This window comes from Acromyrmex echinatior, chromosome 5 (assembly GCF_024713525.1).
Source record: "Acromyrmex echinatior isolate Ae372 chromosome 5, ASM2471352v2, whole genome shotgun sequence".
NCBI lineage: Eukaryota > Metazoa > Arthropoda > Insecta > Hymenoptera > Formicidae > Acromyrmex > Acromyrmex echinatior.
The window spans coordinates 460,332-485,104 of NC_141856.1; the positions used below are offsets into that span (position 1 = coordinate 460,332).

Genomic DNA, 24,773 nt, shown 5'->3' on the forward strand with positions numbered 1-24,773 from the left:
ATTTCCGTGGATCGTTATAACAAGCTATTAGGCAAATGATCTGATTTCGCAGAAAATCAGTCTTCAGTTTTGCGTTTCTTTTGTATTCTATGTCCCTCAATCTAATCAGCAACAGCAATTCGGCTAAAGAATGTTGTTATCTATTCTAAAGAATCTTCTGACTGAGTTTTGTATGAGTCAATGTTTTTGAAGCAAACATTAAACATGGTATTTTCGTAAATAACAAATTCAATCCGTCAGTTGGTTATGTTTAAGATAGTGGATTTTTTCCACTCGAACGTATCATCCTGTTTGTATAATAGATTAAAATAGTACTCACTTTGTGACAGACGTAAATACATATAAAATTTGTTTCTCTCAATATTTTTCATTAAACATTTATCGGTTTTGCTTTGTTAAATTTCACAGACGCTGAATATAATCGCTTCGATTTGCACGTACATTTGTTATCAATTTGTCAATTAATGATGATGCATTAGCATTTACACTGAATAACACTGAATTGCGCACGATACACAGTTGTGATTGAGAAGGTACAGAGAATTTGAGAATTTATTAAATTGAGTAATTAAAAAACCATTACTATTAGTAAAATTAAATGCAATGTTATTTTTACTGTCAAAGTCTCTAGATCGAGTACAACAAAAAACATTAGAAAATAAATAATAAAAATTTTATTTTTTTATAAGCTATTATTAAAAATTTTAAATTTAGTTTAGTTTAATTTAATTTATATCTTTCTGATTTTTTTTTATTTAATGCAAATTTTTGTAATTAGATACTAAACTTTTGTTTGGGAAAGACTGTAACATTAATCATTGTTATGTTTTATAAATAATAGAAAACAAATGTATTATACAACGTACACATATACATATATTTGCTATCAATTTTAATTAATTAATTTTAATTAATTCATGACCGATATTAATTTCGAATAGCTATCGATTTTGATATTTATGTAATAATTGTACATTATATTTTTTTTATGATTACAGTTTAATTATATATATCAAATGTTTTTTTTAATTTTAAATATAATTATAAATTCTCCATATATCATTTCTTTTTTTCTTTCAAAATCAGTTCTTTGCGGGATTAAATCTTTTTTAAGAAAAAATTTCTTTTTATGTATGTCTGTTTTTAATTCTATAATGCTTTCTAAATCATAATTAATTGAAATGCTCTTTTTACACAAAGTTTTAAAAATAATCGTAATTTTTCAAATAATCTGTGAAACTCTTCACTATGATAACAGAAAAAACGTATCTCTAAAAGTTTTTGTTAGTACGTATGAGTTAACATTTTATATTAATTCGCAACAATTCTTTGACCGGCGCTGTACAATTCATCTCGCGAAAGGGTCAAAGAGGCAATTTTCTCAGCATGAAAAGGTCTTCCTGGCATAATTAAATCTGGGAAAATTCGCGAAGTCGTACGGTTTCTTCGCATTCCGCCGGGACGGACAGAGAAGGAGAAACTTTGGCACTCTGCAGATAAAATTTTCTAGCGTTTTGATCAAAGGACTTAGCCAAGGACTGCAATGCGCGGCGGCTATGCGCATTCGAAATGTCGGCTTTAACGAGACTCGTCGTAGACGGGCTACGTGTTTTGAATACGAAGAAAAAACGATTGCGAACGTCCTATACCGTCGTCGACCATGGCTCCGTGTAAACTTTCTAAGGTGATTCAGAACTGTAGAAAATTAGATTACCTCTTTGCGTCGTTTATACTCGTACTTTACGCGAAGAACGAATACGTTTTCAATTGATTAAAATCTTATATTAGGATAAATATTTTCCAAGCTGTGTTTCAAAAAGCATTGATTTTTTTTTTCAACAAACTTTCTTTATATATTATCTATAATTCATTATAATTATGATTATTATTCTTCTACAAATCTTTGTAATTATGAGACGCGTAGTATAATATAGCGCGATGAAATAATTATAATATACGTGTACTGAATATGTTCGGTAAAATGAAATAATTATATTACAATATATTACAATTTATTTGTTTCAAATATGGAAATAGATCGTATAAGATAATGAGCTATCGCGTTCAATAATAAACGGACATACAAGGTACTTAAAAAGTACATAATTGTCCAGATAAACTTTAATTTGTTTAAAGAAATATAAAGACGATTTAAATAAAATTGAATAACACGAGAGTGATTCGATACGGAGGATAGAAAATTAAAAAAAAAAAAAAAGAAAAACTGAAAAAAAGATAACCACTAAAGCGCAGTTTACGCGACACATCCTATTTGCTGTCGCGTCGCGAAAACGGGAAAACGCCGCGACGAGAGATGGTTTCGATATTGCGCCAGCTTCGACAGCCTGAAAACGACCGGTTGAAAAGCTGAAGCAATCCTCAGGCCGGCACAAGCCAAATACCTTTACAGTCTCCAGTAGAAACAACAACGAAACGATTCTAGTGGCGAGTGCGGTCCATTCCTCTGAAATCGAGCTATTGCTGTGCAACCACGTGCATTCCTTTTCCTTCCAAGTCGAAATGGAAACTATTTCGCGCAACAGAGCTCGAACAGTGAGGAATATCCACACAATGGTCTATTTTCACGATCGTTAAAGAGATGGAAAATTTTCAGACTTCGAGTTCCGCGACTTGGAGTGTTCGGAGAATTTATTTTCAAATCGGAACGCGCGCGCGAACGAGTGCTATCTCGATTTTCGACAAGCGGGGAGCGAAAGGAAAAAAAAAGTTGCCGTTTTATTCAATATCGTGAATATCGTGAGTATCGTAAGAAGTTACGCGAACCGAAACGTTTATCGGCGCGCAACGCGACGCTCGAACGACGCGACACGCGATCGGAAAACGTTTGCTTAGGTACACACGAACATCGCCGTATCACTTTAATGGCATTCTTAATAGCCGTAGGAGAGTTCCGAAGTTGATGCAATCTCAATTTCCCGGTTCCTGCGCCTGATATATCAGTGATTTTCCACCTTTGCGTTATCGTCTGGAAAGTTCGCCGAGTCATGCGGCGCTTCCGGAGTCGTTGGTTTCGCCTAATAACCGTCTTTTGCCCAGCGCAAACTGCCTCAAACTGGTCCGAGCGCGTGTGACCTTCCTCCCCTCTCTTTGACGTATGCTAGAAATTTTTATCCCAATTAGTGAAATTCATATGTTTAAAAATTCATACCGTAATTTTTGAAAGCATATCTGCGACACCTCTAAACTCTTTAATAGAAATTTTCTATTAAAGACTAAAATTTTCTTAAAATTAAGCAGCGGTAACAAATGAAAACGTAAACACACACACACACAGAAACACATATGTGATGATTCAGCAAAGCTATAACTTGTTGCGCGAGTTCAACATCTATAACTAAAAAGATTTGATAGTTCAACGTACAAATTATGTCTGTAAACAATTATCAATATATCAATTCAGTTAATTCTTTGATACAATAAAAATTACGTGTAACAAGTTTTCTTTATAACATAACAAATTCATGTGCCATTTTAACTAGCACGTTTTGTAACAAATCTTGATCTAGACATATATTGGATTGATCTTCATAGAAAACTTCTTTGCCGTATTAACAAATTTCCTGTGCTATTATAACAAATAATCGCTTTTATTCGGCTGTGCAACTTTGCTATTTTAACATCAAAAATTGGCTGTGATATAGCTGTAGATGATAAATCAGACATGTTTCTAATTGTTTTAATAAATCGTTTTTTTATGATAATAAAAGTGCAGCATTCGAGAAAATGACCATTACAAATTAAAAGTATAATTCTTTAATTAAAAAAATAAATTATAATATATAAATCTAATAGTATTATTTTAACAATAGTATTATTTTACTAATAAATTTTAGGTAATTGAAAATAAGTATAACGCAAGTATTTTTGTCTAATTAAATTTACAATGTAACTAGATGCAGTATTTTCTTATGCATAACTTTCGAACGTTTCAATTATCTTTGGAGTTATCATCGGCGCTACAACGAACCTTGAATTATCCTTTCAATTCACTTATTCTTATATGGAAAGTCATTAATGGATTGGATGTGATTTATGATAATTTCAATTTTTATATATTTAGTACATAAATTCTGAAATTGTGCAAATATTACTAGTTTATATAGTACTAGTTTATTATAAAAATATAATAATTTTTTTTTAATAGTTAAAATTTGAGTGGCTTATCATAGAAAGATTGTTAACAATTGTCAGATCAGATATGATAATTCCATGAGAATATTTGATGTCATGAGAATATATATGTGTCCCGCAAATTTAACTTATTATCTCAGAAGTTATTATAATAATTAAAACGTGTTTGTTATAGAAAGATTAAAACGAGACTATCAATAATGTAAGATATCAAGGATAAATACATAAATAAATACATAAATATCTTTAAACTGTGAAAGTCAAAAGTTAAAACAATGATTGTATTAATTCCTATTTACAATTTAGAGGAGACTGGGGCAAGTTGTTACAATTTTCGATTAACAATTTTTTTCGTACTGATGTATACATCTAAATTAGTGAATACCTATGCATTACTTCAAGTACTCTTCAAGTAATCTTTAACTAGATAATCATTTTTTTCTGATTTGTATCAATGTTTTTAAATACTGAAAATTAAAATTTTCTTTCAGTAGCCAAATTGTAACAACTTATCTCACTGTGGGGTAAGTTGTTACATTTACAATCAATTTATCAAAGTATATATATATATATATATATATATATATATATATATTATATATAAGCAAATTCAAAATACAATAAAATCAAACACGAAATACTTCACAAGGAATATTTATTTTATAATATAAAATTTAAAAAATATATTACAAAAATTTTTTCTTTAATTAGTTAAAGTTAACGTTGGAAAGTCACAAAATTAATATTACACGCATTTGCTTTTCTCACAGACAGGTGGCCATCTTTAACTTCCTTTGCCACTGTCGCATACGTTTTTACATTACAGATCCTCTATTTGTCTTTTTTTTGTAAGATCGCATTATTCCATAGACTTTTATAACTAGACTGCTGATTCCATATGATAGAAAGAGATGAACCTGATTCCGAGTTGTTCTTGTTTCAGTTTACGTATATGCGTATGTATGTGTCCTGTCTGTGAATATCATGTAAATTAATGAAAATAATAATATTATTTATATGAAATATTTATATGAAAATACTAACGTTATTATTCATGTAATTTATACATGTGAGAGTAAACACAAATATGATGCTACTCAAATATAAAGCGCTATTTTCAAATATAAAGACGAAGTCAGCAGTTTATTTATAGAAGTCTATGCATCGTTCTGTAAAAGAAAAAAAAATTGTTTTCAATGGGGTAAGTTGTTACAATCTGTCCCGATCGAAGTGTAACAACTTGTCTCAACTTTTGATTCGAAAAAATATTGAAAACCAGTATGTATATCGATTCAAACAAAATGTGTTATTATAATCAAATGTAGAGAAAAGTCGCCGATATCGAAATATCACTTTGTTTTTAGACAATATTTCTTAAATAAAATGTAAAAATAAATTTTTTTAAATATAAGTACAATCTAAAAAGTGTCTTCTATCAGATAGTATAAGCAGTTTTTATAATACTATTTGCAATTTTGTAATAATTAATTTTTTCGTAAGATAAGCAAAAAAAAAGATAAGCATCTGACAAAATGGGCTCCAAAACTGACACAGTAGATAGTAATGCTTCCTATTCTACTATTCCTGTTCTTTTTCTTTTACAGGAATTATCTGTACAAAGTATCTACAAATGTATATATATATATATCTTTTCTAGAATCTTTTCATTATAAAATATATTTTATATATATCTTTTCCAGAATCTTTTCATTATAAAATATTTTTATTGACTTATATGCATATTTATGCTGTTTTTGTAAGATATAAATATGTAACGCGATAATTTTTCAAGAAATTTACATATATGCACGATTGCCTTCAGCTCCAATAAAGCTATTTGATATTATAAAACAACATTATAAAGATTAAGTTAGCTCATGATCTGTTTTACAGATGTAGCGGTTTACGTTAACCCCAATTTTAAATTTTAAATCACATTACAAAAAAACTATAAGAAAAAATAATATAAATAAAACTGATTTAAGAAACTACAAGCATTTAAAACGACGTAATATTATCAATAATATAATCATTATTATTTAAACTACGTAATTTGCAAAAGAATATCATAAGAATTTTATTTTCGCATTCATAGAATTCATTTTTAGCTGATTTAGTATAGAAATAAGCCACAAATATACGAATTATGAGTTTGTACTTCTTTAATTAGCTAAACAGATCATGATTTTATTAGTATCAATAAAGTATAATAGTTAGTTTCTGAGAAATAAGGGAGTGTCGCTTTAGGAAATCTATGTTAGTATCAGCGACTCCTTTATATAAAAAATATACAAAACGATAATCACATATCTCTAACTTATATGTACAATAATACAAGAGAGTTATACAATAAAATATTTACTTTTAATAGTGAAAATCAAGAAAACATACGTAGCGTCTTCTACAGTTTAAATGGTGGCTAAACTAAGTGAAGTAGTAGAGTATCATAAGAACCACATACAAAAATTTATAAAAATAGGCTGCCATCTATAGCAACTAAAAAAACTAATTGTAGCAACTTGCCCCGGTCTCCCCTATTTAAAATTGAAATGTACGCATAATGTATATTCACTCATAAGTATACTCACAAGGGAAAGTTACTCTAATGTCCAATTAGTTTGAAAAAAGTAAGAAGTTATATATAATAATATCATACCTTTTATTAACTAAAATGTGTGTCATTAGTTAGCAGTGTCTCATTATTTATTTATCTGTACAAAAAGTTTCATTTGCAGTGTTGGGCAAGTTAACTTTTTTTTAACTAACAAGGGAAGTTTCATAATTGTCCGGAATCAATTTGATTCTCCAGGGCCATGCAAAGAGTTTTGGGACCCTACTGCAAAAGTAAATATGGGGCCCTAGTTTTTCATAAAGTATTAAAAAAGCTTTAAAGAATTCAGAAAATATAAGAAAATAAAATAATTAAAATTATATTTATTTATTTTACTATATATTATTATATATATGTATGTTATATATAATAACATTATACAATATATATACATATATATATATATATATGTGCATATAAAATTTTACGTTATATATCAACATAATTCGGTGCTATACGTTAAGAGAATCCTAAAGTGAAGACCGAACTCCGACGAAGTCACTAAAGGTCGCTGTTTTTTTTTTCCATCGACATGTCTTTATATACTATCACAATAATATCTCACCTATGATACATGCAGTCGCACGTTTGTGTCAATCTTTGTATAACAAATTCGTGGCGATAAACCATCTAAGTCTATAATCAAAATCTATAGTTCTAAGAACTCGATGTTATTTGTTCATGCAAATTACGTGTATGTGTGTTTGCGGATTACTATTTCATAAGTACAAGTTGCAAAACTTTTGTATCAAACAAATATTGTCACGACTTGATAGCTTGAGAAGCCATGTTACTCTAAGAAATGGTAAAAAATATATTAATTTCGAAATTTTTGGTCGTTTCGGCATAAACTCCGCCTCACAAACACGTATCAAAATGCGTATATATACTTTAATCCTGGAAAAGGATTTTCGAATCTATGAAAAAGAAAAAAGTATTTATTATACAAAAATTATATGATTCAGTCGGTGACAAACGGTTTTAGAATCTTTTTAACTCTGTTTTTCATTTTTTCCATTCATCAGATTTGGATATCGTGAGTTGAAGTGGAAAGTGTCGCGAGCTGGATGCAACCTACTAGCTATTTATAGTTGTGTATCATTATCATAAAAAAATATATAAAAGCCACTTGGTTAAATAAACAATTGCATTATCGATATATAATTTTGCATTAAATATAAGATATAAATTTTTAAGATTTTATTAAATTTAAACTATAACTTCTTTGAAATGTACATAAAATATAAATGAATATCATCTGCATGTGCAAATTAAATTGGAAAGAGATTAATTTAAATAGAAATCATAGATAATTTATGTAAAGCCAAAGACATAATGCGAGGGAATAGCGATAGCAATAGAAATAACACGATTTCAATCTATCAGAAATCGGATACATCGAAATATATAGGTTCTGTTCACCCTAAAAAAATATTCTGCCGATAAGCAGAGAATTCCTTTTACATTTAGCATTTTTTCTAAGCAAAAAATTTTATATCAAACAGGCGCGTACATCAATAACACGTATTCATGGATCAAAATAAGAACATAAGCTATGATTAAAAAGAAATTCCTCTACAGAAAATTCTATTATAACTCGAATAGCCTTTAAAAGGATATATAAGATGCTACCCTTTTTTGTTAGAAAATGTTTATCATTTACGTGCTACCATAACTACCGTAATTACGCGTGCATGTCAGTATATGCAAGACATTCTTCTAGCAATACGAGAATTGTAATCTTAAATGTAGCACTTTATGGTTATACGAAATTCCTTTACTTGTAGAGTATCTTCCTGAGATCGTATATAAATCCTCTGACATTAACACGGAATCGTTAAAAGACAGAATATTTTATTTTGCATAAAATCCTTATTTCTATGGCTGTCGCTATTCCCCTCGCATTATGTTTAATATTTAAAATTTCGGGGCTCCTTACACTGGGAGCCCTGATACAGTGCATGCTGTGAACCCCCCCTTTGCACGGCCCTGTGATTCTCCACGAAATATGTTGTAAAACACGAAAATTTAAGAGACACGTATTTTTATACGTGCGCTGACTCATATTTAAGGGGCAAAACACTCCTTTGAAAAAAAACGGTATTTTTCTTTCGTAGGCGAATATCGTCGGAAGCATAAAAGATATAAAAAAATGTTTTAAACAAAAGTTGTATGGTTTCAAGAATACTTTAAAGTTATAAAGAAAAACAAAATTTTTTCATTTTTCTGTTTAACAAAATATCTCCACCACCCATACTTTTTTTAAATTTTCCATTTTTTCTTGCCAAAGATTATTTAAAATTATTTTTTTACAAATTCAACCATGTGTAATAAAGTTACAGTATGCATCATATGCTCATATGCGTAAGTAATTGTTGTCGGAATAATAAAATACATAAATGAACGAATAAGGAAATTGACATTATTGATATTTGTAACATCACAAATTATAAATAATGTTAAGAGTTATAATAATTTTTATTATTTCTCCTTAGAATGAGTAAAACTTTTTTATTCATCTCTGCATTACTTCCTTATAATATCTTAAGATTCCCTTAAAATTATTTTCAGCTTTACTATCTTATCACTTTAATATCTTATTTACTTACGTTTACGTAATTTCTAAATGTACTTAATAATGAAATAATTTCTAAATGTTTATATAAACAATAAATTTATATTATCATTTACTCATTATACTCATGATACTTGATGAAAAAATATTTTAAATGTTAAAAAATGTTTAAGTGTAACTTTTTGCCCAATAAACATTTTACTACAGCTATATCACTGCAACCTTCGATATCACATGTTGTTGAATTTTTGTTAAAACTAAATTCTACTGGATTTTCAAATTCTTCTGGTCTTCCGTTTATATAACCACTTTTAAACCACACCAATATTTAAATAAGTTGTGATATCGCGGAGACAATTGATTATGTATCAGAGATTGTAATTTTATTATATTATGTCGTTTACGTAAATTTATATTATTTTCCAATAATAAAACAACGTTTGAAAATCTTTTAGTAAAATTTTTCCAAATTCTAAATCCGTAAATATCTAACTCTCTTTCGATATAATCATAATAGTAATACATTTTCCTGCAGGCGTTAAATCTGAAATAATATTGGACAATGAATCGATAAGAAGAACGCTATTAGAACCAACGTTTGGAAAATAAGTTTCTTCTAATCACATTTTAAAATGATTTGTAAGAAATATAAATGTTAAATTAATAACTATTTTATGTGTATTTTATGACTGTTATGAGATTGTTAAATAAAATATAAAATATATCATAGAAATGAGACTTATAATTTCATTATATTATTTCGTTTATGCAAATTTACTTTTTATTAGTAAAACAGTACCTGAAAATGTATTGTAAAAGGAAATTTATTTAACTACCTGAAGTCATTTTACCAGATTTCGATGTTTTTACAATAATTTATTGATGTAAATAAGTATTTCTTGTATTCTGAAGTCATTATGTTTAAAACATTTTCCATCGAGTATCATTATCGTAATATATATAATGAGTAAACGATACAAAATATAAATTTATTGTGTATAAACATTTAGAAATTATTTCATTATTAAGTACGTTTAGAAATTACGTAAACGTAAGTAAATAAGATATTAAAGCAATAAGATAGTAAAACGAAAAATAACTTTAAGAGAATAATCTTAAGTTATTATAAGGAAGCAATGTATAGAGATGAATAGAAAAGTTTTACTCACTTTAAAGAGAAATAATAAAAATTATTATAACTCTTAACATTCTTTATAATTTGTAATGTTACAAATATCAGTCATGTCAATTTCCTTATTCATTGATTTAAATATTTTATTGTTCCGACGACAATTACTTACGCATATAAGCATGAATAGCGTATGTGCGGAAGCGTTAATAATTAATTCTCGAAAATGATGTTATAATGTAACTTTATTACACATGGTTGAATTCATTAAAGATAATCTTTAATTTGGTAAAAAAAAAAAATTTTTAATTTAAAAATATTATGGGTGGTAGGGATATTTTGTTAAACGAAAAAATAAAAAACAATTTTTCTTTATAACTTTAAAGTACTCTTGAAACCATACAATTTTTGTTTAAAAATTTTTTTTCTATGTTTTATACTTCCGACGATATTCGTCTAAAAAAAAAATGCCGTTTTTTTTCCAAGGGATGTTTCACCCATTAAATATCAGTTAGCGCACGTATAAAAAAATACGTGTTTCTTAGATTTTCATGTTTTACAATATATTTCATGGAGCTTCAAATCCGAATAATTGTAAAACATTCCTTGTAAGTTAAAGTAAATTAAAGTTAATAGCCTTGAAAATTTAACTTAATTAAAATACAAGTTAATCCATAATGAAATTAATTGAATTAAAAGTTAAGTTAATAAAAAAAGTAATTGAAAAGTTAAAAATTAAATTTGGTTCGAATGAGCAACCAAAAAAAAAAATGTGATCATTTTACATAATTTTTCGTATTTTTCCTTTCTCACAGCATATTTATTAAAGAATCTGATTATTTTTGTTCACAAGTAACAATTATATAATATGAAATTACTAAATATATTCATTAGCCACTCGCATTTTGTATCTGAGAATTGACTTAAAATAATCAACTTAAAAGTTAAAAGTTAAAAGTTACCGATAAAATGTAATTAAATTAATTTAAAAAGTTAAGAGTTTATAATGTAACTAAGTTAAGTTAACTTTTTAACTTTTATCTTTTTAACTTAGCACTACCCAACCTTGTTCATTTGCTTTACAAAATAATGTTATCGTTACGTATAATAATTCAATTGTTTCAATTATCTGTAATGCAATTAATCGCTACTTCAATTATTATTCCAATATTTTTGCTAATCAAAAATCGTCTGACAAGATAGTTGTGAGATGTATTCATCAAAGGATATGTAAATAAAAGTAATTTTATCTATAAAAGTAATTTTACCTGGTATATCTTGTATAGAGATCAATGGACTTCACAAGGAATATTACAGATATCTTTTGCGCGCGATCAGTTGACGATCAGTCCCATTTGTCGCTCGAGGCTATCCGTGCGAGACGTAATCGCGTGCTTGATGCAATTTTCTGTCTAACGGTACATGTCCATCTGAATATGAATACAGCTTTCAAGTAATTGCAAACCGCGAGAGAAACGAAGCGAGATACACGCGCATTTCAGGTATACGTTGCTTCCTGATTTAATTAACTGGCATATTTTGTCCACGTAGTTTGAGCCTTATCAGAATAGTGAAAAAATTACATTTCCTTTTTTATGTTTATAATTCGATACTACACGAATAGTCGCACATCATTTAACAATAAAATAATATTTTATTCATTAACATGTGAGACTTCGATCATTGAAACCGCCATGTATGATATGCATATCTGCTTTCCATTAGCATAATAAAATCGTTAGCAGCCGAATTAAATTCTCATAAAATTATCACGATTCATTCATTCATCTCACCGAATTTCTAACGTCAAATATATATTATAGGTATGCATAATAAAAACATTTTGTATTTGTGTTAAAATCGCTCCCTGTTAAAATTTTGTGTTGAATTTTTAACATATCCGAATGTTAACCTAATGTGTACCTTCCAACAAGCGACATAAATGATACGATGTGACATTTATGAATGGATCATTACATCCTTATTGTTTGCCAATGTTAAACAAAGATGACATGATTACTGTGTCGCTTGTTGGAAGGCACACAATATGATTACGTTATTTGAATATTTTATGTTAAATCGATATTCAAGATTTCTTAGTGTCAAAATAACACAATTTATGAGTAAGTAAAGAAATAACATAAAAATAATGTCCACAGAAAATTGAAATTCAACAAACAAAGATCAAGAAGCCTTTTTAAATTTTAATTTTTTGTTAATAATGTTATAATGAATTTAAAATACTGAAAGTAAAAATAATGTATTTTAAAATACAAATTCTAAGATAAATAAATAAAATACGTGTTAATTTAACATATCATAAATTTTAATTTTATTGAAAAATATACCTACTTCCATAACTTGCTTAGAAATTGCGTTGTTGTTACATTTGTTGTGTTAATTTGTTTATACAATATTTGTATCATTTTCTAACATGTTCATCTTGTGCTAAATCAACACAAAAATTTCAATGGATCCTTTAGGAATTGGAGATACGTGAAATGTGTTAAATTTAACACAAATTTTCCAACCGTGTGCGTGACTCCAAACGATAAACGCAAAAAGGGAAATGACGATACGATCGACAACTTTTAATGAAGTTCAAGGATTTCCTCGATTTTTCATATATCCCTCGGAGCGCCGTTTCACTTTGGAAAACTACATCGCTCGTTACGCCTGCCGATATGTTTGTTCGTGTGTAACGTTGATCGCCTGCAGGCTGCGGTATAGTGGCGTCTCGCATCCAACTCCCTGACGGGACAACTGATGCGTTTCCAATACGGTTGCCTAACAGTGGTCTTCAATGCCAGCGGGACGAGCCCGCAGATCACAAAGTATACCAGATAGCGATTACGTGTCTGTCTTTTTTTCTTACAAGGAAACCTGTTCTTCTTTGCGCGATTTGTTGATGTGTAATATTTCAAATAGAGATTCCTAAAGTAAAAAAAGGCACCACCTAGGTTTATCCCACCTAGGTCTGCAATATTACATGAGTATATATTTTCGATCTCAGCCATTCTTGGGACTCGATAAAGAGCGTTATTATCAAATAAGGATAGTTTGGAAAATTTTATTAAAATTGTTTCATATCATTAATTTAACTTGACACTAAACTCACATTATGGGACTGAACGTGATTCTCGCCTATAAACGAAGATTTTTGTTTTGGATTTTTTTAAATTTCGGATATCTATTACGACGGACATGATTTACCATTACCATCAGATTTAATTATTTACAGTGATAGATAATTAGTGAAGATAATTGACATGGAATTTTTTTCAATAAACAACAATATTTTGTGTTAAGTAGAATGCTAATTGATGAAGACTCTGTCGAAACGTCTACAGATTATTGGTATGTGACCTTAGTATTGAACAATAATTATCAAACATCATGTATGCTCGTTTGTATGGTCGTATTTGTAATTAAATTGTAATAATAATGTATTTATTTACACATTTTTCATGAAAAATATGCGTCAAACTTGTATGTTACTTTAAAAAGGAATGTAGCAACTACTTGAAAACATATAGTCTGGTTTTCTTATATGTTATGTATTATAAAGCCCTCATTATGAAAGAAAACGCGAAATAATGTATGTATATGTAAATACCGGTAATTATATTGCACATATATAAGAGAAGATAACATAAAATCATCCAACTTTACGTAGAAATTAAGACAAAAACATTACATGCAAAATATTATGAGGAAGTTAAGCATTTTACCCTGTGAAATATGATTTAAAAAACGGAATTTCGTAAGAAACATCTTTACCGAGACCACTGCTGCAACACGCTCTTTGTAATCCGATTAACGAATAATTGAGGAAACTATGTTTAGTAAAGGACGGCAAGTTCCGACCGCTTGGAAAACATGCTCCGGGAATGAAGAAGAAAATTTACAAGGATAAGAGAAACCGGTTGTCTGTGCGAAACTAAGAAAGGAGGCGTTCAATTTAGATCGCGATCATGTACGTTCATACACTTACGGCACTCAAATTCAGTATGTTACCTTGTAACTTCCGAGATTTTCGATGACACAGGGTAGACTGACATCCCTTCCCAGTGCCACAGTGACATTTGGTATCGGCTCGGCAAATATCGGTGGGTCGGAAAGCGCTACAACATATAAAAAGGTTGCGTTAGTTATATGTATCAATGAGAGTAACATAACAATGACGAATTACACTATTTAACAAAAAAAAATTCACAAGAACGGAATTTAATTATTTTCAGTAGTCTTTTGGGTGCTGAACACAATTTCATTTATTTGCTCTATCATGTCACAATTGTAACAAATTTGCTATTAAAATTGTAAAAAAGTGTTCCTTCAATGTACTTTGACATGTTATATTAACTACAACATATGAAAGGTGTTAGAAAAGTTTTATATTGCAGTCAAAATTAAGTAGATATAGTACCTATGTTAAAACTTTCAATCTTTGAAAGGAACTTATCATGTGATTAGTTATAAATAGATTTTTGGGTAAAAATTCAGATATTTTTTTATGTAAATTCTACATCCTTTTTTCGACTTTCTACGCAAAGCGACTTTCTTTTTTTTATTTGTTTTATATAGTAGAACTTTTTTTTGTCTCACTGTTAACAACTTTTTAAAACAGAATCTTCAACAACTTAAAGCAGAGAATTTTTGTCTTATATAACAGAACTTTTTCTGTTAACAATTTTTTAACGATGGCTAAAACTTGTTGGAGGTCGCTCAAGGTCATGACCTTGGCAACATATGCGTGGTCATATATAAGTCAAGGTCATTGGGGGATGCTCCCCTAATTTGATTTTTTACCCAAAAATCTATTTATAACTAATCATTATCACATGATAAATCCCTTTCAAAGAATTGAAAGTTCTAACAACATAGGTATCTACTTAATTTTGACTGCAATATAAAACTTTTCTAACACCTTTCATAATGTAGTTAATATAATATGTCAAAGTACATTGAAAGAGCACTTTTTTGCAACAACATATGTCAAAGTCAAGGTCATTGGGGAATGCTTTCCTAATCTGAATTTTTACTCTTTTTTTAAATTAAAGAAATGTAAAAAGTGGGCAAATCGCAAAATCAAAAAATTGTGCTTCTAATATGAGATGCTCTAATAGAGAAATAATAAAATGCAAAGTACATCAGTATATTGCAATTAAAAAAACTTATGTAAATTTCTAAAATACACAACAAATGTGCACATAAAATTAGCATGCGATGCATTGTACCCAGGACTCGTCTTCAGGTAGTTGGAACCAAGTTCCAGCAGAAACTCAATGTTCATTTCGGTTGTCCTTTTTATTATTGTATAATCAGTGTTATGCATAGATGATTTTAAAACTAGATAAAGATAAGATGAAAATTTGGAAATTTATCTTAGATAAGATAAAGATGATTACATTTAAATTAATCTAGATAATATAGATAAATATTATATATTCATCTGAAAAGTTCAAGATAATTTTCTTTACTTTTAAGAACTTTACTTACTACAATTTATTCGTTTATAAATTAAGGTATCAGTTTCTTCTCAAAATAATTAAAAAATATTAAATTTAATAATTTTAATATTTAATAACTCGTTATTTATTTCGTCTCTTACAATTTTCAAAGAAATAATGAAAAATTACAAAGAAAAGACATTATAAAGAATAAAAATTCTATACAGTTTTTTTCCCCTATATTAGTTGCACGATCGCAAAGATGTCACAATGATTGGTTAACCAATCACAGTCGAGCTAGCTTGACATTCACACATTTACTCATAAATCTTTATTACGTAATAACAATAGTTTTTTGAACATTATTATCAGACAAATGATTTTGTCGAGGTACATACATTTGTTGTCCAGAATTGGAAAGACACACTAATGCTGATGACAACAAAAACGTGTTAAACTTAAAAAACATTTTTTTTACATTTGAATAAGAATTAAGAGAATTTAGACTTATAATTTACTTTGACTTTAATTCCAAATATGAAAATGATGTTTATATTGCTATTCATGTCTGATTGTGTCAAAAATTCTTTTTTTTTTATCTGCATCACGGAAAAAATCTACACTACTAGAAGACGATTTATTTTCGAAAGTAATTATATTTTGAGAATGTATGTTATGAGTTCTTGCAAAAAAAAAATAATTTTTTCCATATATGGTTCTAGCACCCATTTTAATTTAAATCTTGACAAGGAAATAGCAACCAAGATAAACTGCTTACTTTTAAACGAATTAAATCGTTTTTCTAAGCTAAATATCATTCCAACTCCCAATGGTTTGGTGACAAAATGATAAACTACAAAATGATAAATGTGTGGATTTTGTTTCTCTTTTAATATAATAAGTATTTAATACAATAAGTATTTAATATAATAAGCTACCAAATCTAGAAAAGTCACTTTTCCTTATAACAGATCGAGGCTTGTTGCCAAGAGAGACATGATTATATTATAATAAATTCTTCTAAAAATTCGATTTCATTTGGTCTCAACTTTTGAATCTTCAATTTTTCAAAAAGGATGTTAAGCTTCACTTTATACAAAAGAATGTTTTTAATTGCGTCATATTGCGAATTCCATCGTGTAATAATAGTTATAGGAATTTTACACTTATTCATTAAAACAAATATCAGATGCTACTGTAGTTTAAATGAATAATATGTTTGATATTTGGCGAAAGAGAGAAAGAGATTTTAAGTACAGGAATAAAAAAATCATTTGAGTGCAAGTGAATGGTTATATATGCTATTGGATGCACCCATTCTCTTCCTAAAGCTGAAAATTTTTCTGCAAACATGAACTATTATATATAGAAGAAAATATTTTAATATTGTGCACATTTTTAGTAACGTGAAAAATATAAACTAAATTATCTAAACATTATTCTAGATAAAGATGACACTTTTTTTCATCTAAAAAAATAAAGATAATTAATATTTTTATTATCTAGATAAAAATAAGATGACGTCAAAATTTCATCTAGATGATTAGATCCAGATAATTTTATTTAGATAAGATCAAACACTGTGATACAATAATTTTATATTAGAAATACCTGGACATCTCGATTTCCACGTCTTATGGTTTTACAATCATCAAATCTAATTTCTATAATTAAGCAATTCATATCCCGCATTTTTCTTTTAGTACGATATTACTCTATAATTATATGAAAAATTTATTGCCAAATATTTATTTAATAAATAATAAACAAGGATTAAAGTCTTATGTCAATGAAACTTGAAGACATTCAAATTATAACATCTTTTTTTACAGCGACTATAGGCATAATCTAATAATGAATTTTCCACTAAATAGTTTTCAATCCAAGAGCAATAAATTTATGGTTGAACCAAGATACCGTTCTTATTAGCAGTTTCTGCTAGTTTAGCAGAAACGTCGTTATCTCATATTAAGCGCCTCTCATAATAGAGAGTTTTCCTCTATAAAAGGAATATTTTTATTTAATTGCAATTCCGTTAAAAATCATTTTATCGCAATTAAAGAAATAGATTAAAGATGAAATTTTGCTCTATCGATTAATATTATTACCAAATTTCTTTAAAAACATATATACATGATACAAATGAAATAGCATTACGAACTTTTGTTCCAATCCGAAAGGTTTAACTGTGCCCCAAAATTCACTGCAAGTGCTGGAAATCTACACGTTACGTAAACTATAGATGTTTAGCGCTAGTAGTGAATTTTGGAACATAGCCTTCATAATGCGAATCCACATGGTGATGAGTGACACGAAATATAATTGATGACAGTCGAGCTGCCATAAACATTAACGCGATTAACTTATCCTCCTCTCAACGATATTTTAGTATATAAAGATATCATTGACCAGGCGTCAATAAAACGATAATTGTAACTGATAAACTCCTGATGGCCAAATAGAAAATTCGTCGTGCTCGTATTGGCTCGTGAATTTTTCATCTTTGAATAGCCAGACTGTTCCGCTGAATTGTGGTCGTCGATCAATGAGATCCGTTCGAAGATAAATTAGCGGGAAACGATTACTCGTTGGGTCACATCTATCGTGTCACTTCCGAAATCCACGAGATCACAACGGATGACATTGGCATATTCAAAAGTATTTTCGCAATTGAAATTAAATTTCGCATGGAAAGAACGATTTTGCTGAAGAACCTAAAAATTTGAAAATATACAGATCTGAAAATAATTCCAATAATTACTATTAATACTTTTGTTGAAAAAATTACTATTAATACTTTTGTTGAAAAAATTACTATTAATACTTTTGTTGAATCATTAAATTATTATAAATATGTATAAAACTCAAGTATGATCGCAATACTGCAAAAAGTGGTAACATTCCAATAATCATCTTGAACGTTCTAAAATCATTTTATTAATTCTAACAGAATTATTTTCAGATCTGTACCTAACTGAATTTTTAGACACTTTAATGAATTTATTCTTTCAATGCAATTGCATTTTTTTTTCAACCGTCGCGTCATCACGGTATGGTGCAGTGCTTAAGTATTTATTCATGTTTATTTATTCATGTCTGTAAAATTATTTTAATTACAATCTACTCGTTTACATTCTTTTCCATTAGAAATTTGCTTATTTGATTTCATGCTTACCATACAAAGAACGCTTATTATTAGCATCGACGGATTAATTATTCACGCTTGAACGAGCAATCCGATTTCACGGATTTTTATAATGCAATGAATCCTGTAATCGTATTAATAGATTGCAATTATGCATACATATAAGCTATTTATATAATACAAATGATAGTTGAATAGAATGTTGGAAAAAATAATGATGCATGTATGGATCGGAATTTATATTATATATGACACGTTTCATTAAAAATCCATTGTATTTTGATCATTGTTATATACTACAAAATAAAGTCATGTGTGTTGTTATATTCGATCACATGAAACATTGAAAAAAAAAAAATATATATATATATATATATATACAATGTGATTAAAAAATATATACAATACGATGAAAAAAAATATATATATATATAATTTAATATATTTATAAATAAAGCATGTTTTTTATGTATCTCATGTTATTTCGCCAAATATTGTCAAAGCTTATGCGATATTCGTGGAATATCTCGTAATGCTTGGTCCACTCGTTGACGCAAATTTTTACGAATATACACCTGTACTCGGAATACGACCAATTATCATGCAGACAGGGGCATCGCGGAATTCGAGTTTAAATTTATATAGCGACGATACTTCTCGTTTAAAGCTGAACCAAAATGCATATATCGTTACAACTGCGAGACTGAAAGTGTGCTCGTAGAATATTAAACGTACAATATTTTCATCATTATTATTCCCGTTGTGCCAGCGCAAACTGGAATATTCAACCGATGCCGCTGGATAATCCTTCATATTCTTTCGCACTTTGCGTACAACCGCAAAAACCGCAAGGTATTTGTATTTATACAATGCAAGAGAGGGGGGGGGAGTGCACATCATCATGCGCCAAAATTTAAATAGCATCACGTGAATCGTTTGACGAGCAGCGGAAAAAATTTACCCCATCCAGTTGACAAACGTCACACTCCTGACTTTCGTTTTAATAAATAACGTCAACGTTTTTGGTACTCGTCAAAGGACGTTTCGTTAAGCTCGTGAATACGAAACCATACGAAGTTTTTATCACAAAATAAAATAGTAGGATTAAACGCAGGTTATCAAATAACGTTATCAAATAATGACAGATCAGCCATAACTTTCGAACATTTTGTGCGCGGTATGTTATATATGAACCTTCCCAAAATAATGATTGGATATTATTTTTCATTTTTTTATTTTGTTGTTTAAGCATTTTATTACGTTAGCTATTAAATTAAAAATTCTCAATAAATATTAGATATTATAATATAATTCGTATTCAAATATAAACGTAATGAAATATTTTTAGTAAATTGATATACAATAATTAAAACAAAAAAAGATGTAATAATGAAGATATTATCGCTATTGTAATAAAACGATCGTTCACAATACTGTCTTTGACGTTATAAGCGGAACACACGTTTAATGTTGCTTGTTGGCGTGGGAAGAAAATCGAAGGTGCTAAAAAGAAAAGAAAAGTGATGCCGGAATGTCCGTGACGACTCTTCGAGGAACTTTGGAGTTGGTGCACTTGAGAGTGAAGTAGGAGAGTAGTTGGCTGGCTGCTCAACCGGAAGAGGGCAGCCGTCAATTCCGGTCAAAGACTTCGTACTGACCGGAAGTCCGTACACACTGACATATACCAATGTGACATGCGACGTCTTGGCGAAAACCCGAAATCCTAACACTTCGAGTTTCGATACTGTATTCACCGTCATGTTTTTTGAAAAACGACTTACAATAAATGTTCAGATCCGGGTTTGTTATCTTCTTCTTTCATGATGAAATACTCTATTACTAACTTGCTATTAAAATATCGAAGTCATCTTTCTTTATATGCTAGCAGGAAACGGCAGTCATGTCAGCAATATTAACAAGCTAAATATTTTCAGTTATTATATTACGGAGATGTATCTATTATATTACTTTTTTGCAAATTTATTTGTTATAAAAGTGGAACGAGCTAATTTAACTAGGCAAAAGATTTTCTATAAGAGATTTGTACCTTGTAATATCCCATTTCTGACTAAATCGTAATAATAATAATAATTTGCATCTAATATATTCGTATTAAATTATTTCATATATATGTACACACATATAAACACATGTCAACACTTAAACTCATTTGACAAAATTTTTTTCATCTAAAGAATGAAGTAAATAGCAAGTAAAAAGACTGGAAAGGATGAAAAGTTTGACGCAATCACTTGTGAAAGATTATAACGTGTCATTTCCTTTTTACTAAGAAGTTTTAGAATGTATAATAAAAGAAATTAATAGTACAGTACTTTGGGAAAAGGCAGCGCAAGTTATTTTAATGCGAACAGAGTTTTCGGAAGTTTTGCATGTCTCCGATAGCAAGATCGAGGACTAGCTTTATGGGATGATGACCAGAGAGAATTCCCTGGAAAACTTCCCAATGGGAGGCTACAGCAAGGTCGAGTTGCGAATTATTATTCTAATTATTATTTAGTCGAGAAAGACAAATTACCCCAGCCTTTCTGATGCTGACTGCCTCAAATGTTGTACTGCACTCGAGTAGCGATGCAAAACCAATTAAAGTTACCAATTAAAAAGCTAACGTTGCGTGAATATTCGTACGAGAGCTTAAATCATATAAAATTTCGATATCTCATTCATAAAACGTTACGTGCTAAATGAAAATGAATTCACTCTTGAATTTTAGATTCAAGATATAAATTAAAAATTAAAAATATGATTTAATATTTCAATTAATCTTTTCTATGTCAATTGCATTATTGATTTCGTCACCTTCTTATAAAATAAACAATTCAAGGGAAATAAATAAAATAGGAAAAAAAATGCGCGACTTTATTTTGTCCATATAGTCTACATTGCTCAACGGCATAACTGATATTTATGATACGTTATGATATTTAGATTTTTAAGTAATTTTCGTGATATAAATTTGGACATACCAGCGATTTTTTCGCATTTGATAATTTTTAACTCTCATAAAAACAACATAATGATGAAGTATACTGAGCGATGTAACAATGTAATCAAAACTCGAAATGACTCAATTAAATAATAATAATAATGTATCTTTATATTATCTACTTTTTTATTGAAGTCTCTGAATAGACAGAAATAAAGAAAGGAAAATTAGTAAAATATATAATTTAAAAAAAATCAGTTTTTATAATTGTTATATCCAGAGGACTCCCACGATTCTTTCTTTCATGAAGAACTAAAGTTCGTTGAACTTCTAATAATTGTTATGAGAACTGAATTAAAATCCACGAGAAAAAACTTAAATAGTAATAAAATCTTCCCTTTTAAGTAAAGAATCAAATATATCTGCTCTTTTACCATCAACTGTCATTCAAAGAAAAATAAAAAAAAAACAACACACATGCACAGTAAAAATGTCGAAATCTCTTCCTCAGACGCCACGATTAAAGAGATTATAATAGCTACTAAAAGGACACCGCTGGCGCCAAGATATTTTCTAATGGTCAAGTCGCAGACTGATTCCGATCGATAATAAAATTAAGAAGCAACAAGCAACACTCGAGGAAGAGACATTCATTTATCCCGCATTAATACTGCACGTGTACATCTGTCAACGCATCCTCTGCATATATAATAACTTAAGGAAAGACATCATAAAATTAAGAATGACACTTGTCTACGTTACACAGATTCCGCCGAATACGCCTTTTCTTCTCTTCCTCCTCGCGCACTTCAAATCTTAACTAATCTTAAAACAAAAACCAAAGAGGTCCCGGTAACTCTCCAATAACTAATTATCAACAAACACTAGAAAACTAAAAATCTAACCCTACTATCAAAAAGAATCCCAATTCGACCAATCCAAACTCGACCAGTCAACTCTCGAACTCCCGGCTCTAACAATATCCCTATATAAACGATGATCTTATGAGACTTGGGCTATCTCTCGCGGATTCTCGGGTTCTCGGGGTTCTCAACTTGCGTACGCGTATAATCACGCATGCGATGCAGAGATTAGTAAGAGAGATTCCCTCTCTATTCCGAAATTCCTGAATATTCCACCGAGCACCCACCGGTTAGAGGTACAAATTCCGAATTGAGCAATGCTCAGGAGGCAGTCCTGTCTAAATCCTTGATCGTGTCAAGACTGCTCCTTGAGATCGCTCTTTCTAGCTCGGGTGCTTCCAAGAATCCGTCGTGCATTGAACGGGTGCTTTCATTCACAGCTGGGTGCTCCCAGTGCACGAGCTTCCGATCTTCCGTACCGCGTACGGATGCTCCCGTACGCAGCCGAGTGCTCCCGGTGTACAACTCGCCAGTCGGGCGCTTCCGACTGGTACCCGTTCTTCCTGCCACCGCCTTCAAATCGAGTACTTCCGTTGGACTTGTTTGCAATCCGCCTGAAACCGTCTGTACATATCCACGATCTGTCTGTAACGATCAGTATCTGCGACCCGCTTTGTAACCGCCTGTACATCCGCGATCTACTTGTATGCGATCCGCTTGTATACTTTGTACATATTGACGACTCATTTGTATTACAACACCCGCTTAGTACGCACTCTTGGCAGTAGCGTGGTACTTACGCATCTTCCGGACACTTTTCAGAAAAATCTTAAATAAAGTGCATATTTATAAAGAAAATAGCAACCAAGATTATATTTTAAATAACTTATATTCTTAACTATAGGTTTTTGCACTCAATATTATTGCTTTCTTTTCTTCAATGCCCGAATATATACTTATCTTATTTTAAATGTAAATGTTTTTTTTTGCATTCAAAGTTTAGGCCAAAGCTAGACCATCGTGGAAAATAATAAGCAAAAATAAAAAGTAGAAAAAATGCTCATCCCTCCCTACGTGCGAGAGGCTTGAACACTTTTCGTATAATATCTACAGATATATTACGGCGATTTATATTTTTTTTTATATTTAAATGGCATGGTAATCTTATGAATAAAAACAAAAAAATATGATAGTGACTGAAACATAAGAGCCACGTTAAACCTAGAGGTTCTAGTTCGCATTGCTTGAAATCTTCAAAACTTATGTATTTAAAATAAGATAAGTACATATTCGGACGTTGAAGAAAAGAAAGCAAAAATATTGAGTGCAAAAAGTGCAAACAACGCGAACAAACCTAGGTTTGGGTATGTCCCTAATCTGCCTAACCAACTAGTGTCCAAGGCTCCCAACCACTATATTGTTAAATAAATAATCGTTCAAGTTTTTTAATTTAAAGAAGCACGCCCGAAAATTAACTCACGTAAAACACTCATCTTTTATTGTGACAATATAATTTTACAAAGTAAGTAAATGCAAAGTAATAATAACGGAATTAAACAAAAACAAACACATAATATCTACTTTTCAATATTCAAATCATAAAACAGCACAGATACACAAACGTGATCACGCTTTGCACTGTTGATGTTCACTCATCAGTGTTGCCATCGTGATGGTTACAAACCGTCACAGTGGCATTTTCCTAAACTTTACGTGGGAAGATTTAAAAGGTAGTGTTCAATCCTCCCGACTGTCCAAGGATCCTCATTCTCTCCTACCCCTCGCATTTCAGCAAACGGCGGTAGATAGATCCTATGTAACAATCATTTGTCAATTAACGAGTGTGATATCAATAAAGATATTTTTTTGTAAATCGACTTGATGTCTTATGTTTTTTCGAACCT

At 29.8% G+C, this 24,773-nt stretch overlaps 1 protein-coding gene across 5 annotated transcripts in view; it reads right to left on the reverse strand.

The window, feature by feature from the left end:
• The window catches only part of LOC105152147 (lachesin), a 554,769-nt gene that overhangs the window by 169,149 nt on the left and 360,847 nt on the right, over nt 1–24,773 (reverse strand). For all 5 annotated transcript variants that reach the window (XM_087406661.1, XM_087406660.1, XM_087406659.1 and 2 more), the window contains one exon: nt 14,485–14,591. In XM_087406661.1, coding sequence (XP_087262787.1) covers nt 14,485–14,591 — 107 coding nt within the window. The remainder of the gene's footprint in view (nt 1–14,484; nt 14,592–24,773) is intronic.